The sequence below is a fragment of the Salvelinus sp. IW2-2015 genome, linkage group LG3 (assembly GCF_002910315.2).
Source record: "Salvelinus sp. IW2-2015 linkage group LG3, ASM291031v2, whole genome shotgun sequence".
Taxonomy (NCBI): Eukaryota; Metazoa; Chordata; class Actinopteri; order Salmoniformes; family Salmonidae; genus Salvelinus; species Salvelinus sp. IW2-2015.
In genome coordinates this window covers 27,723,790-27,742,048 of record NC_036840.1, presented here as the reverse complement: position 1 = coordinate 27,742,048, position 18,259 = coordinate 27,723,790, and the positions used below count along the sequence as shown (strand labels likewise).

The 18,259-nt window shown below is 45.6% G+C and overlaps 1 protein-coding gene across 1 annotated transcript in view; it reads right to left on the bottom strand.

Moving 5' to 3' along the window:
- LOC111954104 (multiple PDZ domain protein-like) overlaps positions 1–18,259 on the bottom strand; it is a 73,715-nt gene that overhangs the window by 39,336 nt on the left and 16,120 nt on the right. Inside the window, 14 exon segments of the mRNA XM_070435819.1 lie at positions 5,240–5,416; positions 6,253–6,423; positions 7,211–7,281; positions 7,284–7,356; positions 7,686–7,765; positions 9,040–9,120; positions 11,288–11,504; positions 14,244–14,332; positions 14,472–14,574; positions 15,152–15,256; positions 15,448–15,531; positions 15,658–15,786; positions 17,138–17,351; positions 17,782–17,921. Coding sequence (XP_070291920.1) covers positions 5,240–5,416; positions 6,253–6,423; positions 7,211–7,281; positions 7,284–7,356; positions 7,686–7,765; positions 9,040–9,120; positions 11,288–11,504; positions 14,244–14,332; positions 14,472–14,574; positions 15,152–15,256; positions 15,448–15,531; positions 15,658–15,786; positions 17,138–17,351; positions 17,782–17,921 — 1,734 coding nt within the window.

Genomic DNA, 18,259 nt, shown 5'->3' with positions numbered 1-18,259 from the left:
CCAGCGTGGACTCTTTGATTGCACTCGCCATCCGCATAGAACGACGGGTAGATCTTCGTCACCGAGCTCGTGGAAGAGAGCTCGCGTTAACGGTGTTTCCCCTCTCCGCTTCTCAACCATCTCCTCCCACCGGCTCAGAGACTGAGCCCATGCAGCTGGGAGGTATTCGCATCTCGACTAAGGAGAGGGAACGGAGAATCACCAACGCCTTTGCCTCTATTGCGGTTCTGCTGGACATTTTGTCATGTCATGTCCAGTAAAAGCCAGAGCTCATCAGTAAGCGGAGGGCTACTGGTGAGCGCTACTACTCAAGTCTCTCCATCAAGATCCTGTACTACTTTGTCGGTCCATCTACGCTGGACCGGTTCGGCTGCTTCCTGCAGTGCCTTGATAGACTCTGGGCTGAGGGTTGTTTTATGGACGAAGCATGGGCTCGGAAACATGACATTCCTCTCAGACAGTTAGGGAAGCCCACGCCCATGTTCGCCTTAGATGGTAGTCTTCTCCCCAGTATCAGATGTGAGACACTACCTTTAACCCTCACAGTATCTGGTAACCACAGTGAGACTATTTCCTTTTTGATTTTTCGTTCACCTTTTACACCTGTTGTTTTGGGTCATCCTGGCTAGTATGTCATAATCCTTCTATAATTGGTCTAGTAATTCTATCCTATCCTGGAACGTTTCTTGTCATGTGAAGTGTTTAATGTCTGCTATTCCTCCTGTTTCTTCTGTCCCCTCTACTCAGGAGGAACCTGGTGATTTGACAGGAGTGCCGGAGGAATATCATGATCTGCGCACGGTCTTCAGTCGGTCCAGAGCCAACACTCTTCCTCCTCACCGGTCGTATGATTGTTGTATTGATCTCCTTCCGGGGACCACTCCCCCTCGGGGTAGACTATACTCTCTGTCGGCTCCCGAACGTAAGGCTCTCGAGGATTATCTGTCTGTTTCTCTCGACGCCGGTACCGTGGTGCCTCTTCCTCTCCCGCCGGAGCGGGGTTTTTCTTTGTTAAGAAGAAGGACGGTACTCTGCGCCCCTGCGTGGATTATCGAGGGCTGAATGACATAACGGTTAAGAAATCGTTATCCGCTTCCCCTTATGTCGTCAGCCTTCGAGATTCTGCAGGGAGCCAGGTTCTTTACTAAGTTGGACCTTCGCAACGCTTACCATCTCGTGCGCATCAGAGAGGGGGACGAGTGGAAAACGGCGTTTAACACTCCGTTAGGGCATTTTGAATACCGGGTTCTGCCGTTCGGTCTCGCTAATGCTCCAGCTGTCTTTCAGGCATTAGTTAATGATGTACTGAGAGACATGCTGAACATCTTTGTTTTCGTTTACCTTGACGATCTCTGATTTTTTTCACCGTCTCTCGAGATTCATGTTCAGCACGTTCGACGTGTACTCCAGCGCCTTTTAGAGAATTGTCTCTACGTGAAGGCTGAGAAGTGCGCCTTTCATGTCTCCTCTGTCACATTTCTCGGTTCTGTTATTTCCGCTGAAGGCATTCAGATGGATCCCGCTAAGGTCCAGGTTGTCAGCGATTGGCCCGTCCCTAAGTCACGTGTCGAGTTGCAGCGCTTTCTCGGTTTCGCTAATTTTCTATCGGCGTTTCATTCGTAATTTCGGTCAAGTGGCTGCCCCTCTCACAGCTCTGACTTCTGTCAAGACTTGCTTTAAGTGGTCCGGTTCCGCCCAGGGAGTCTTTGATCTCCTCAAGAAGCGTTTTACATCCGCCCCTATCCTGTTACTCCTGACGTCACTAAACAATTCATTGTCGAGGTTGACGCTTCAGAGGTGGCGTGGGAGCCATTCTGTCCCAGCGCTTCCATTCTGACGATAAGGTCCATCCTTGCGCTTACTTTTCTCATCGCCTGTCGCCATCGGAACGCAACTACGATGTGGGTAACCGCGAACTGCTCGCCATCCGCTTAGCCATAGGCAAATGGCGACAGTGGTTGGAGGGGGCGACCGTCACTTTTGTCGTTTGGACTGACCATAAGAACCTTGAGTACATCCGTTCTGCCAAACGACTTAATGCACGTCAAGCTCGTTGGGCGTTGTTTTCGCGCGTTTCGAGTTCGTGATTTCCTATCGCCCGGGAAATAAGAACACCAAGCCTGATGCCTTATCCCGTCTCTTTAGTTCTTCTGTGGCTTCTACCGACCCCGAGGGGATTCTCCCTGAAGGGCGTGTTGTCGGGTTGACTGTCTGGGGAATTGAGAGACAGGTAAAGCAAGCACTCACTCACACTGCGTCGCCGGCGCTTGTCCTAGTAACCTTCTGTTCGTTCCTGTCTCTACTCGTCTGGCTGTTCTTCAGTGGGCTCACTCTGCCAAGTTAGCTGGCCACCCCGGCGTTCGGGGTACGCTGGCTTCTATTCGCCAGCGGTTTTGGTGGCCTACTCAGGAGCGGGACACGCGCCGTTTCGTGGCTGCTTGTTCGGACTGCGCGCAGACTAAGTCAGGTAACTCTCCTCCTGCCGGTCGTCTCAGACCGCTTCCCATTCCTTCTCGACCATGGTCTCACATCGCCTTAGACTTTATTACCGGTCTGCCTTCGTCTGCGGGGAAGACGGTGATTCTTACGGTTATCGATAGGTTCTCTAAGGCGGCACATTTCATTCCCCTCGCTAAGCTTCCTTCCCGTAAGGAGACGGCACAAATCATCATTGAGAATGTGTTCAGAATTCATGGCCTCCCGTTAGACGCCGTTTCAGACAGAGGCCCGCAATTCACGTCACAGTTTTGGAGGGAGTTCTGTCGGTTGATCGGTGCTTCCGTCAGTCTCTCTTCCGGGTTTCATCCCCAGTCTAACGGTCAAGCAGAAAGGGCCAATCAGTCGTTGGTCGCATATTACGCAGCCTTTCGTTTCGAAACCCTGCGTCTTGGGCAGAACAGCTCCCCTGGGCTGAGTACGCCCACAACTCGCTTCCTTCGTCTGCTACCGGGCTATCTCCGTTTCAGAGTAGTCTTGGGTACCAGCCTCCTCTGTTCCGTCCCAGCTCGCCGAGTCCAGCGTTCCCTCCGCTCAGGCTTTTGTCCAACGTTGTGAGCGCACCTGGAGGAGGGTCAGGTCTGCACTTTGCCGTTACAGGGCGCAGACTGTGAGAGCCGCCAATAAACGTAGGATTAAGAGTCCTAGGTATTGTCGCGGTCAGAGAGTGTGGCTTTCCACTCGTAACCTCCCCTTACGACAGCTTCTCGCAAGTTGACTCCGCGGTTCATTGGTCCGTTCCGTGTCTCTCAGGTCGTCAATCCTGTCGCTGTGCGACTGCTTCTTCCGCGACATCTTCGTCGCGTCCACCCTGTCTTCCATGTCTCCTGTGTCAAGCCTTTCTTCGCGCCCCCGTTCGTCTTCCCTCCCCCCCCCCGTCCTTGTCGAGGGCGCACCTATTTACAAGGTACGGAAGATCATGGACATGCGTTCTCGGGACGTGGTCACCAGTACTTAGTAGATTGGGAGGGTTACGGTCCTGAGGAGAGGAGTTGGGTTCCATCTCGGGACGTGCTGGACCGTTTGTTGATTGATGATTTCCTTCGTTGCCGCCAGGGTTCCTCCTCGAGTGCGCCAGGAGGCGCTCGGTGAGTGGGGGGGTACTGTCATGTTTTGTCATTGATCATCATGTCTTGTCCCTGTGCTTCCCTCTGCTGGTCTTATTAGGTTCTTTCCCTCTTTCTATCCCTCTCTCTCCCCTCCTCTCTCCCTCTCTCGCTCTCTCTCTCTATCGTTCCGTTCCTGCTCCCAGCTGTTTCCCATTCTCCTAACTACCTCATCTACTCTTTCACACCTGTCCCCTATTTTGCCCTCTGATTAGAGTCCCTATTTCTCCCTCTGTCTTCCGCTTCTGTCCTTGTCGGATTTCTTGTTTGATGTTTGCTGTTCTGTGTCCTTGTTCCGCCCTGTCGTGTTTTTGCCTTCTTCAGATGCTGCGTGTGAGCAGGTGTCTATGTCAGCTACGGCCTGTGCCTTCCTGAAGCGACCTGCAGTCTGTGGTCGCGTCTCCAGTCGTTCCTCTCTACTGACGAGAGGATTTCAGTTCCTGTTTTGGATTAACCTAGGATAATATCCAGGAGTATCTTTGTTTGTTAAAGACTGGAATAAAGACTCTGTTTCTATTAAGTCGCTTTTGGGTCCTCTTCACCAGCATAACAGATTGGGCTCATTGTTTCGAGAAATACTGCGCTCATAGAATGGCATGCTTTGGGCACTACTGAAAAGTGAAACATGTATGCCATAGGTTCCATTTGCTATAAGCCTATTGTTTAAATAGTTTGTTGGAAACACTTTGAATTCTCTATAATTTGCAGCAGTTTAAGTCTACCAAAAGGGCGCGAGTTTGAGGATGTGTCCGTTAGGCCTATGGACATAGGTTTTTGAATCAGCACGAATTAGATTTGAGCCACTAAAAGCCCCAGAGTATGGAGCACAATACCATGGAGGAGTTGGGAAAAAACGTTTATTCCAAAGGATGGGATCGGCACTATGCAGCTGTTGCAAGAGTCGTTTTTCACTGGCTGTCCACTGGTCGCAAAAACAATGCTTGATAGGCAGCTTAACTTCTTCAATTCAACCATTATTGGGTTAAAATACTCATTTAGCCTACATTTGGGAAGAGCCATCCACAACAACCACAATCCATAAGGCACAAATAGCTAAATGAGAGAGCAGCAGTGTGATTCACATCAATGCGCTATGTAGATATCAATAAGTGATATCCGTTTCGCCCGTAGGCTACATCACTGCTGTCGTCTTTACCTCCAAGTGTTTATTCAAGTTGGATAATCTTTGGATACCAACAGCAGTCGCACCATTGGAAAACATACCTTGGACTGAAGCCTACAAAAACCTATTCCTGTTATTTTCCCTCAAACCATAAAACGCATTTGGTGTGTCATCATAGTGGTCTCTGACTTGTGGTCAGACTTGCTCAGGCTGAACTAACAAACTTTTTGCAATGCTGATTTGGATTTTATTGAGAAAACAGAAAGGTGTCAAAGACTTTCTACGCAAACATCCTTTTTTCATTTAAAAGTAATCCTAGAAGTAATCATCTATTTTTTCAAAAGTATCTGAAATCTGATTACAATATTTTTACTGGTAACGTAATGGATTACAGTTATTTTTTGTGTAATCGTTTACATATAACCGATTACATGTAATCTGTTACTCCCCAATCCTGCTCGCAAGTATAATTCCTATGACAATCATTCCCAGAATTCCCATTCAGAATTCCCACCTGGTAGTCCAAGATGCTGAATCCCAGTCCACTCTCTCCCTTCTCCAGCTCGATGTCCTGTATTTCCGTCTCCCACATGGCCAAAGGAGCTCCCAGAGTCTCCTCCGTCACATTTTCCCTTGTTGCCGCCCCCTCGGAACCTCCGGGAACCAGGAAACTGCTGAGGTCTCCCTGTATCTACAGAGATGTACCCTCGATATCATCCCTGCACACGCATTCCTGACTCACTCCGAGCCCGTAGGCTCGTAGGCTAGTTCTCCGCTAGTTTCATTTTGTACGTTTTTTTTGGCAGCACATCAAAGGGAATCGTTGGATGCTAGGCAGCAGAAGTGCTGTATGTTGTGTTCTTTACCTGAACTGATGCAGCTGAAGAGCTGAGGAGATATCCCTCGAAAATCATCTGAAAGCAGGTTTCCTTTGAAGGTTAGCTTTGTGTAGCTCCCTGGCTACTATCTTTTGTATCCCATGCATTGTCACATTATCTGAGGTATTACTTTAGATGGATTGGTGTTAATGAACGGTCAGAGTCCTTCCTAATCCTATATCTTAATCCTTTATTGTTAGCAGTCTGGAGGCCCGGCAGAGCATTGGACAGACTGTGCTAAAATAACGAGGGTGGATGAGTCAAGTAGGAGGACTTCATGATGTTCATTCCCAATTATATTAGCCATTCAGTATCAAGGGGTGGGGGAAACACTGTACTGTGAGCTACTGTATGTCCAGCAGCCACCATTTTATGAAGGGCTTTCTGGCTTTCATTCAGTTTTTAATCACTTCCTGAACAATTAATTTGCTGAAATGACTGCATTATTTGGTTGAAAACAGAGTTGTCCCCAACCATGCATGTTAGATTGCATTATGTGGAGGCTAGTAATTAATGACTATGCAATGCAATGACTATAATAGTAACTAAAAAATTGACCGTTTAAAAAATATGTTCCAATGGTGATGTCAATAGCATATACTATACATGGATATTGTACACGTTTTGTGTATCAGTTTAGGGAAATTACCTCAATTTTAGGTTCAGTGGAAAATTCATCCAACCCTGTTTGGACAGAATCCCTGTCACTCTGAAGGAGAGGGGCGGGCCTACAGCAGGCCATGTAGACACAGACAGGAAGCTCCTTCAGAATCCTCACCACTTCCTTGTGGGTCTCACCAATCAGGGATATTCCATTGACCTGGATGGAGAGGGGTGGACGCACACATCCAATGGTCAACACTCATATTGAGTCAGGCTGGGATTCATACCTTGACAACAAAGTCAAGTCAAGGTATTGGAGTGGCCATCACAAAGCCCTGACCTCAATCCTATTGAAGATTTGTGGGCAGAACTGAAAAAACGTGTGCGAGCAAGGAGACTTACAAACCTGACTCAGTTACACCAGCTCTGTCTGGAGGAATAAGCCAAAATTCACCCAACTTATTGTGGGAAGCTTGTGGAAGGCTACCCAAAACGTTTGACCCAAGTTAAACAATTTAAAGGCAATGCTACCAAATACTAATTGAGTGTATGTAAACTTCTGACCCACTGGGAATATGATGAAAGAAATAAAAGCTGTAAAAGCTCATTCTCTCTACTATTATTCTGACATGTCACATTCTTAAAATAAAGTGGTGATCCTAACTGACCTAAAACAGGGAATTTTTACTAGGATTAAATGTCAGGAATTGTGAAAAACTGAGTTTAAAATGTAATTTGGCTAAGGTGTAAGTAAACTTCCGACTTCAACTGTATGTCACTCCCGTTGGTTCCTTCCCCGGACATCATTGTTTCTGTTTCAGTTTCCTGTCTGTGCGTTGTTCGTGTTTCTTGTTTAATTCATTAGTTTAATTATGCACTCCCTGAACTTGCTTCCTGACTCCAGCGCACATCGTTACAGCAGTAAGTAAGTTCCAGGCTAACTGTTGTTCACCAGGGGTGTATTCATTTCGTCGATTCAATACGCTATTGGCAGTGTCCCTTACCTCGAGCAGTTCGTCCCCACTGATGAGTTTCCAACAGCGGCCCACTGGCCCCTCGGGCAGGACAGAGCGATGTAGTGGTGCCCGTTGTTGGCCTCCAGACTGATGCCCAGACCACTGCTCTCACTGAACTTCTCCACCTGGGCAATCTGGCACAACGTTGGCACAACAGTTGGCATGAAAATAAAAACGTATTTTTTCCCAGAAAATCACGCTTTCACACGTTTTTTTCATTTTCCTTTCACAGTCAGCATTACATTTACATAGTGTGGCAATATGGTTGTTTTTTTTTCCTGACCAATGTTTTGACATTTTCCATTGATGACAATACAACAGTGTTTTTTATTCTGCAAACAGTGCATGTCCATCCATAAAATGCCAAAAGAATGTGTATAAAACAGGAAAAAATAGAACTACAGTATGTATCATTAAGTAGAGACAAACTAGGCTTGGGTGAATGTTTCTTCTGTTTACTAACCTCTACTTTGTTGCTGGGGCCGAGCGTCTCCTGCCACTTCTTCATCAGCTCCAACTCTTCATCCTCTGTTAGCTTTGCTTCTTAAAAACAGCAATATAATATGGACTTAAATAGAATATGAAGTTTAAATTCCATTCAGCCAGCTGCCGTGTGCTACATGATTACAACGAAATGACTCATACTGTTATCTTAGCTCCTTAAAAACACAGAAATATAATACTAACCTAATTAAAACGTAACTATGAAACCAACAGACAGTCACACGCCAAGACAGTTGTGAAGAGGGCACAACAAAACCTATTCCCCCTCAGGAGACGGAAAAATGTTGGCATGGGTCCTCAGATCCTCAAAAGGTTCTACAGTGCACCATCGGAGCATCCGACTGGTTGCATCACTGCCTGGTATGGCAACTGCTCGGTCTCCGACCACAAGGCACTACAGAGGGTAGTGCGAACAACCCCAGTACTTCACTGGGGCCAAGCTTCCTACCATCCAGGACCTCTATACCAGGCGGTGTCAGAGGAAGGCCCTAAAAATTGTCAATGACTCCAGCCACCCTAGTCATAGATTGTTCTCTCTGCTACCACACGGCAAGCGGTACGGAGTGCCAAGTCTAGGTCCAAGAGGCTTCTAAACAGCTTCTATCCCCAAGCCATAAGACTCCTGAACATCTAATCAAATGGCTACCCAGACTATTTGCATTGCCCCTCCTCTTTTACACCACGGCTTCTCTGTTGTTATCATCTATGCATAGTCACTTTAATAACTCTACCTACATGTATATATTACCTCAACGAACCAGTGCCCCCGCACATTGACTCTGTACAGGTACCCCCCTGTATATAGTCTCGCTATTGTTATTTTACCGCTGCTCTCTAATTACTTGTTACTTTTATTTCTTATTCTTATCCGTATTTTTTAAACTGCATGACTAAATGACTCACAGCAAGCGGTAGGCTATAGTTAGACAACTCCAAACGCACTACTTGAAAGAATCACTTCAAAGGCATCGTTCATCTGCCCTTTTATGCAATAAAAACAACATACAGACCCTTATGCTCTTCATGCACAGTCTGTAGATGCTCAATAAACTATCAGCAGAAGATCAAAAACATGTCAACAACATTCTATTGAATAACAATAGGAAAAACATCTATAGACATTCATTGATAGTTCGTTGAGCATCTACAGATGGACTATCCGAATAAAGGGCTACTGAAAATCTCTTGAAATACACCGTAGCCTAAAACCAATCATCGCGACAGTAGTATATTTTAAAACAGATTGCGATCCATTATCTCTACCGCTGTACTTAGTAAAGGATCCCAGATAACAGGGGGGTGGATTGACTTACCGTCTCTGGTGTTCTTAGTTAACTGATCCTTCACAGTGGAGACATCCGATTCCCCACTCAATGCCTGGTACTGTTTCTCACCTGCACCGGAGTACACAATACAAACAGGTTAATACACACATACACACACAAAACACTTGTAGAGCTCTTGGTTAAGACATCTTGCTCCCAGCCCGAAACATGATGGCTATGATGTCATGGGTTGTGCATTGTGTCTTGTATGGTTAATAAACACATACACACACACTCAGAGACACATATCGCAGAAACATGTGTAGAAGTCTGCTTTAGTTCCTCCTGGTTCCAGCTTTGAACATGCTGGCTATGTCGTTAAGGGTTGTGTTATTATTGGCAGTATGCGTGAGTCTGCGTAAGCCTGTGTGTGTGTGTGTGTGTGTGTGGGCGTGCGTGTGTGTATGTGTTGTAATGCATTTTCCTACGCCTACGGTTCTTATGACGCTGGCCCAATTACAGGCTAAATGAGTTCAGGGTTTCCAAAGCAGGGCGGAGGGCGCTGCCTTCTAAATCTGGAGCTGTGGTTGTGGTGAGAAGATACAAGTAGAGAAGCTTCACCATCCTTACGTAGATGGAGGACATTAAAGTTAGTGCAATGTTGTGGTTATGTGTACTGTCCTCAAGTAGGCACAGCCCTGCAGCGTCACCAGGGATGTGATCAGAGGTTGTATGTATCAAGCTTCTCAGAATATATGTGTATTGGTCAAGGATCTGGTCTTCCCTGTCCATGTAACCTTAATCATTGTCATCTAAAAGGCAAAACTGATCCTAAATCAGCACTCTGAGAAACTTGATGCATACGGCACCAGGTCTACATAGAAATCAGGTAAATCTGGATTTTGGCTAGGATATAGTTCCATTTCAATCATGTATGAATGAAGGATAATGTCAGAGTACGATCTCCTGTGCCCTTGAGCAAGGCACCCTAATAGCTCCTGTGGAGCTACTCTGGATAAGAGCGTCTGCTAAATGACTAACGTAAATGTATATGGAATAAAAATGTGTTTTGCTTGACTACAGACTACTGTTATAGGAGGTATTTGTGACTGTTAATCAAAGATGCAGTTGCCATGGTCAGAATCATTAGGGCACGCCACGGAAAACATTTAAAGCACTTTGTGTTTAAAAAAAAAAATTATTGGACAAATCCAGGTAGTCTAGAGCTGACCCCATTTACTCGACTGGTCGATTGTTTGGTCGACCGAGATTTCTTTAATCGAGCAGTCAGTCGCAATTTTTTCCCCCATGGTGAACAAGACACCTGTCTGATTCACGCCTGTCTGAGTAGACTAAGCCATTGCGGAGGCTGTGGGGATGGCACAGTCCATCACTCTAAGACATGTGCTYCTGAAATTGTATTTGGTTATATTACGTAAGAACAATGGCGCAACATTAATACAAATAATATTAGCTTATAACAAATGCGCTTTCTCCGGCATTGGACAGCGGTCGCTGTCCGCAGTTCTGAAACATCAGTGCGCTGTTGAATTGGCGCCTTTTCCTAGACCATGTAGCTCTGTGCATAATAGCAAAGTTAACCAGCATATTGATGTTGAGAACGATAAGAAATAAGACAGATTCTGCTTCTGTTCCCTGTTTGAGTGTTTGGTTAATAGCCTACTGATTCCGTGAGCTCCAAGCCTCACGCAACCACAACATGTCGTAATAAAGTAATTTCCCAAATTCTGCTGTATTTAACATTTGCTATGCTGTAATAAAGTATTTACACTTTTTTGTTTGTTAGAAAAGCCTCAGAAATGGCTGTAATTATGTTGCAGCTTCAGCATCACAGACTGTGTGATAAACACTATTGATGTTCTGTGGTGGTTGCTGCAGCAGGGAGGAGAGCTGTAAAAATATATATAAATAACACAGCGCACACAGCGTAGCGAGTCTGAGCCGGGCCCAGCACAATCCAATCAATTTTGGTCGTACTCCATCTAAAGTAATTTGTGTTTCTTCATTATTTCATCAAACAGCGTGCTTAAAGCATCAGACAAGCTCAGTGCATATAGCTGATTTTTGATTTCATTAAAACACATAAGGTGTGTCTATATATGGAAAAATACACGTTGACAAATTTTGACCAATCGGTCGAAAGAACAGACAACTCTTGGTCGATCAAGATTTTTTGGGGTCGGGGACAGCCCTAAGGTAGTCTCTCCCTGTTTCAGTCCATTTTCTTCCATTCCGTGCCTAATGAACACGGCCCATGCCCTTTGTCCACTGGTACCTTGAGCGGTGGTGTTCACAACATCTGTTCTCTCCAGTGTGGGGTCTCGGCCCCCTGGGGTTGGTGGAAGTACGATCACACTGGGCACCACAGCGGGTGGGATGTCCTCTGGACGGAAGCCACTTCTGACCAGCTTCAGGTGTACCGTCTGGCCCGTGTGTCTCAGCACCTCCACGGCCTGCTGGTTGGTGTAGCCCTGGATATTCATTCCGTCCACCTGCAGGCGGCGATCATTCATGTAAAGATTATTGATATATCATAGAGTTGGATAGAGGGCTCTTCTTTGCATCTTTGCCATTATGGCTTCTGTGCCAGCATGGTCATTGTCATTGAGGGCTTTGTCCATGCTAAAACAGACTTTGTGCCACATGAGCCATCTATCCAAGTCAATAGGACAGCACACAAACAGGCTGGCAAGCACACAGACACATACACACCCATACACACAGGCTGCCACACAGGCAGACACACAGGCAGACACCCATACACACAGGCAGACACACACCCATACACACAGGCAGACACACACCCATACACACAGGCAGACACACACCCATACACACAGGCAGACACACAGGCAGACACACATAAATGATCGCAACCAACAGACAAACATACATCAAAAATAGAAAACAAATCATGATTGAAGATTTGCTCATGCTTCAAATCAGGGTGTAACACAGAACGGGTATTGTATTCATTGTATTTGCTCAATTTAGCGTGATGATTGGAACAGCGTCTCAATACCCATTCAAGAAACAACACTTAAAATAATAGCTCTCCACTGAAGCTAAATTATTCAAATGTGGGGCCTTACTCTCCCCACATGATCTAAATCAGTGGTTCCCAAACTTTTTATAGTCCCGTACCCCTTCAAACATTCAACCTCCAGCTGCATACCCCCTCTAGCACCAGGGTTAGCGCACTCTCAAATGTTGTTTTTTGCCATCATTGTAAGCCTGCCACACACATACTATATGATACATTTATTAAACATAAGAATGAGTGTGAGTTTTTGTCACAACCCGGCTTGTGGAAAGTGACAAAGAGCTCTTATAGGACCAGGGCACAAATAATAATATAATGATAATCAATAATTTTGCTCTTTATTTAACCATCTTACATATAAAACCTTATTTGTTCCTCGAAAATGGTGAATACATCACCACAGGTAAATGACAATGGTGTGCTTGAAAGGATGCACATTTAGTTTCATGCTAGTGAGGGCCGATAATCCACTCTCACATAGGTACGTGGTTGCAAACGGCATCAGTGTTTTAACAGCGCGATTTGCCATGGTAGGATACTCTGAGCACAGCCCAATCCAGAACTCTGGCAGTGGCTTCTGATTAAATTAAATTTTCACAGAACCACTTGTTGCAATTTCGATGGGGCTCTCTTGTTCAGATATCGGTAAGTGGACTGGAGGCAGGGCATGAAAGGGATAACGAATCCAGTTGTTTGTGTCATCTGTTTCGGGAAAGTACCTGCGTAATTGCGCACCCAACTCACTCAGGTGCTTCGCTATATCACATTTGGCATTGTCCGTAAGCTTGAGTTAATTTGCAAACAAAAAAATCATACAAAAATGGAAAGACCTGTGTGTTGTCCTTGTTAATGCAGACAGAGAAGAGCTCCAACTTCTTAATAATGGCCTCATTTTGTCCCACACATTGAATATAGTTGCGGAGAGTCCCTGTAATCCTAGATTCAGATCATTCAGGCAAGAAAAAACATCACCCAGATAGGCCAGTCATGTGAGAAACTCCTCATCATGCAAGCGGTAAGACAAGTGAAAATTATGGTCAGAAAACTTCAAGCTTGTCTCTCAATTCAAAAAAACGTGTCAATACTTTGCCCCTTGATAACCAGCGCACTTCTGTATGTTGTAAAAGCGTTACATGGTCGCTGCCCATAATAGTGCAGAAAATACACGAAAGTTCAGGGGCCTTGCTTTAACAAAGTTAACCATTTTCACTGTAGTGTCCAAAACATCTTTCAAGCTGTCAGGCATTCCCTTGGCAGCAAGAACCTCTCGGTGGATGCTGCAGTGTACCCAAGTGGCGTTGGGAGCAACTGCTTGCACGCGCGGTACCACTCCACTATGTCTCCCTGCCACGGCTTTTGCGCCATCAGTACAGATACCAACATGAGCAGCAGCTACGTTTGGCTACATACGGACCGTTAGTGGAATTCCCGCGAGAGAGTAACGGTTAGTGTGATAGGATGTTAATTATTTGACTAGGTTACCTGTATTTGACATTGTGTTGTTATTTCGCTGCACACTAGATGGTTTAATAAAAATTTTGGCAGTGAAATGAGGCTACTCAGCCGAGACAAAAAACTCACCCAAATGTATAACTCCGTTGGAAAATATAAATGGACTGTTTGAAAATGTGATTTTATGTGAATCACATTTTTATTTGGCGTACCCCCGACGGCATTGCGCGCACCCCAGTTTGGGAATACCTGATCTAAATAGATAAAGCTCCAAATGATCCAAAACGAGAGATACCCCTGCACACTTTATTTCATACTTTGGAATGGAATTTAAATGTCATTTCATATTATTCAAAAAGTTGAGGATTGTGGCCTAGGGTGGTCTAGCAGTCAGGGCTGCTGCCTTCAGCACACAGAAACGGTGTTGGCATAGGTTTGAATCCTGCCTACTGCACAACCTCTATCTTTCCCCACTGTCAACTTCTCTCTCTCTCTCTATCTGTTCAATAAAGTCAGAACTCTCTATCTGTTCAATAAAGTCTGAACTATATCTGTTCAATAAAGTCAGAACTCTATCTGTTCAACAAAGTCAGAAATCTCTCTGTCTGTTCAATAAAGTCAGAACTATATCTGTTCAATAAAGTCAGAACTGTATCTGTTCAACAAAGTCAGAAATCTATCTGTCTGTTCAATAAAGTCAGAAAGGTCCGTAAACATATATAAAATAGACACTTACGGCTATGATCTGGTCCCCAACATGGATGCGGCCATCTTGCTCTACTGCACTGTCTTTAGTTATACTTTTCACGAAAATACCAGAGGGCTCTGAAAATAGACACAATGACAATGTGTGGATAACATTCATGAAACAAGCAGAATCCTTTATACAGTACAAGAGACATCCTTTAACTGAATCTGCAGTAAATAAAACAAAAGTCTATTAAACAGCACTGCCAAATCTTACCGGAATTCTTGTCCCCCACATAGCCGGCGATAGTGATTCCCAGACCCTGGGCGTTCTTGGTCAGCCCGACGTCGAACGATTCAGCCTCCTCTTCCTCATAGCCCTGTGAAGAGACAGAGGAAGAGTGAGTCAGCTTCTACATTCTACAAAATGGCCTACAGAGAGCACAGTAGAGGGGCGAGTCGCGGGGGCCAATTGTTACCAATTTACCAACAAGCATTCCTCACCTATGTATTCACACTGTCAGCCAGATGAGTTGTTATTTATTTTATGAATCAAGCAACAAGGTTATGGAGACTGAATATACTGTCTAGTTTGGGAGAGTGAGTCATGGAACTCATTCATATGTTGATAAGGGTAAAGGCTAATACTGCTTGATAATGGACAGTGAATTCCAGTTCTAAGCCTTTCGGAAAATGGTGACTTCTGAGGCTGAGTCACAGATGATGTCACGCGTCACAAATTATACTCACTGGATCCCTGAGACGAAGAGAGATGGAGGAAAAAAGAGACAGAATCATGGGCCCTCTATGGTGGACAGCTGTGTCCTATGTAAATATTCTATTTTTATTCAACTAACCTAATAAAACCACCCCAATCCRCCKCCCCCCCCCCCCCCKCCCACCCAACCAGCAACCCAACCACACCTCTGCTGTACAGAGAACATGTGCATGTCGTACCTGTTGCTCTGTGACAGTGGGCAATGGCATTGGGACGGTGGAGGTCTCCTCTGGAGGGCCTCTCGTGATGACCAGCTTCACTCTGTTACCACACTGCCTCAGGACCTGGACCAATCACAATACAATTGATATCAGCACTATACATTAAACAGTGTACTTGTCCCTGAGGGCTTTACTGGAAAGAACTATAGACAAATTAGGACAAAGGGGATACAATTTAGACGTTTTTGTCAAGTCTCAGACAAGTCTCATTATCAGTAGTCAATTCAATACAAGACTGAAACCAGTCTTAGTACCTGAGCCACCTGCTCACTGCCCATGCCATAAAGGTCAGTGTCCCCAATCGTGAGGATGTGGTCCCCACTGTGCAGACGCCCATCCTAAGGACAAAGTACAGTAGGAAAGTCATTGGTTATTACTAGTAGGTATGTCTTCCAAAAACCAAGCTTTCTGCTTTCACATCCTCTAAATACCAATGTGTGGTGCATCCATGACATTTAAGTCACCTGATCAGCGATGCCTCCAGGCAGGATGGTTTTGACAATGACACCGGTGTTCTTTCCTCCCACAATGCCAAAGCCCAGGCCTGTCCCGTCGTTGACCAGCTCGATGGTCTCCACATGATTCCAGTGGGCCTAAGGAGGGACACAGAGAGTGAGGGTCAGATATGGACCTCAAAACATTAATTCCAGCCTCCCAGGTGGCGCAGTGGTCTAGGGCGGGTRTGGCCGGTAGGGATATCCTTGTCTCATCGCGCTCCAGCGACTCCTGTGGCGGGCCGGGCGCAGTGCGCGCTAACCAAGGGGGCCAGGTGCACGGTGTTTCCTCCGACACATTGGTGCGGCTGGCTTCCGGGTTGGAGGCGTGCTGTGTTAAGAAGCAGTGCGGCTTGTTTGGGTTGTGCTTCGGAGGACGCATGGCTTTCGACCTTCGTCTCTCCCGAGCCCGTACGGGAGTTGTAGCGATGAGACAAGATAGTAATTACTAGCGATTGGATACCACGGAAATTGTGGAGAAAAGGGGGTCAAATTTTCACAAAAAAATTAAATAATAAACATTAATTCCAGGATGCATACTATATATAGGGTGTAACCCTCAGGGCAAACGAGAGGTTTGAACAACAAGGACTAATGAATAGGAAATGAAGCAACATCATTCCAGAAACCACCTGCAAGGAAAGAACAACAAGGACCACAATGGAGATACACTCTTCAGTCCCTTTGCTCTACTAGGAACTAAAATGAATAAGTTAAAGAGATTCTCTGGTACTATTGTATACATTTTAGCCAGTAGTTCTGAACGTAGCGCTCACGACCCAAAAGTGGTCCCCGAAAATTGCGTACTACGTCACATATGTGCAGATATGTGCACCACGTCATTGCCCTCTCTCTCTCGCGCTCTGCTGTGTGTGCATCATGTGCCTCTTGCTAGCTGTCACTCAAGTGGCAAGAGGCTGAAGCTCATTGGTTGAACTCAAATTGCTAAGGGGATGGCCCACACGGGGGAAAATGAAGGGGAAATGGCGCAGCAGAGCTTCCAGAAACACAGTCGCTTTCAAAAGAGGGATTTCGTTTGACGTAAGACAGTAATTTTGCTCATAGATTATGCATGTATGAACTACACATTGACACATCCAGCCCAAAATGGGAGGTAAAAAAAAAAAAAATTGTAGTCAACAAAGCATGTCTAAGTAAGTGCTCAAAGACAGAATTTGAATATTGTGGTGTGTGTGTGTTCCCCAGTGAGCTAACATTATACAACTGTCTGTTTATGAGGGGTGGATTTGTTTCTGTTTGTTCCTCATCACACTAGAGTGGTCATGCATGACACTAGCTTCCCTGGGAATGTGGGACACCATAGTGTGTGTGTGTGTGTACAGAATGTGAATGTGTTCATGTTTGTGCATATGTACAGAACGTGAGTGTGTGCTAGTGTGTTTATGTATGTGTATGCTTCCACAGGCCTCTGTGTGTGCACTCCCCTCACCGCGCTGGAGTGGGCAGACAGGGTGCTGGCAGCGGAGGGCGTACGGGACACCACGGGGCTGGCCAGCTGAGGGATGGGTCCTCTGGCCACAGTAAGCTGCACACGCTCAGACGCTCTCTGCAGGATGCCTATGGCCTGCTGGTGGGTCACTGTCTGGTCCAGGGGCTGACCGTTTATGGCCAAGATCTGGTCTGTCTCCTTCAGATTCCCATCGCTGTGGGAACAGGATGATGCTCATTGATTTGTTTATTATTTATATTGGTAAACTGCTTTGAGATAAAACATGTATTTTGGGGGGGAAACATGTAATGTACTCTGGTCAAACATAGTTCATGAGGATGTGGCCTCAGTGTAACAAAGTCCATTCTTGAATAGTAGATTGTCAACAGCTGATTTTCTGATGGGCAAGAAAGTCTTAGAACTGTGAATAATCTCACTGTATAAAAAAGATGCCGGTCGAAAAAGACATGGGTCATTAGTCACCAACTATGGTTTTGGGGAGATACTAACACATTAGATAATCAACTGTTGACCTAGTGGCCAAAACTGGGAAAAAACTGGGCCAAAACTGAGTTTCTGGTTATAATGACATCATTTCAACCAGATCTATCCGCTGGGGATGACCCTTATTAACTTTCCKATACCAGTGGGCCACGCTCCCGGGCTGGATCTCCTGGACGAAGATGCCCAGCTCCCCGCGGTTCTCACTCCTCAGACCAACCACGCTGAAGCCTAGGCCCCCAGACAGCGGCTTCACCAGCTCCATGTGTGTCACGTAGCGCCCCTAGACACAAACACACAAACCCACGGGTGCACACACTCAGCATTAGCACTCCCCTTACCCCCTCTCACAACAGCATCAAAGACATACTCTCTCCTCTGAAGTCTATTTGAAGTCACTCAAGAGTGTGTAGTGTAGCGTGCACTTGTCTTGGAATGTCTTTGAATATTTAGCTAGCTTGACTGTGAGTGTAACCAGCCTTGCTTATGATTATCAAGAGATATTTCTGGAGATATTTCTACAGAAATAGTACCAACCGCCAGCATTTGTGCAAAAGTCAAGTCAGATTAGAAACAAAAACTTTATAACGAAATATGTGCCTCTTAATAATTGCAGCCTCG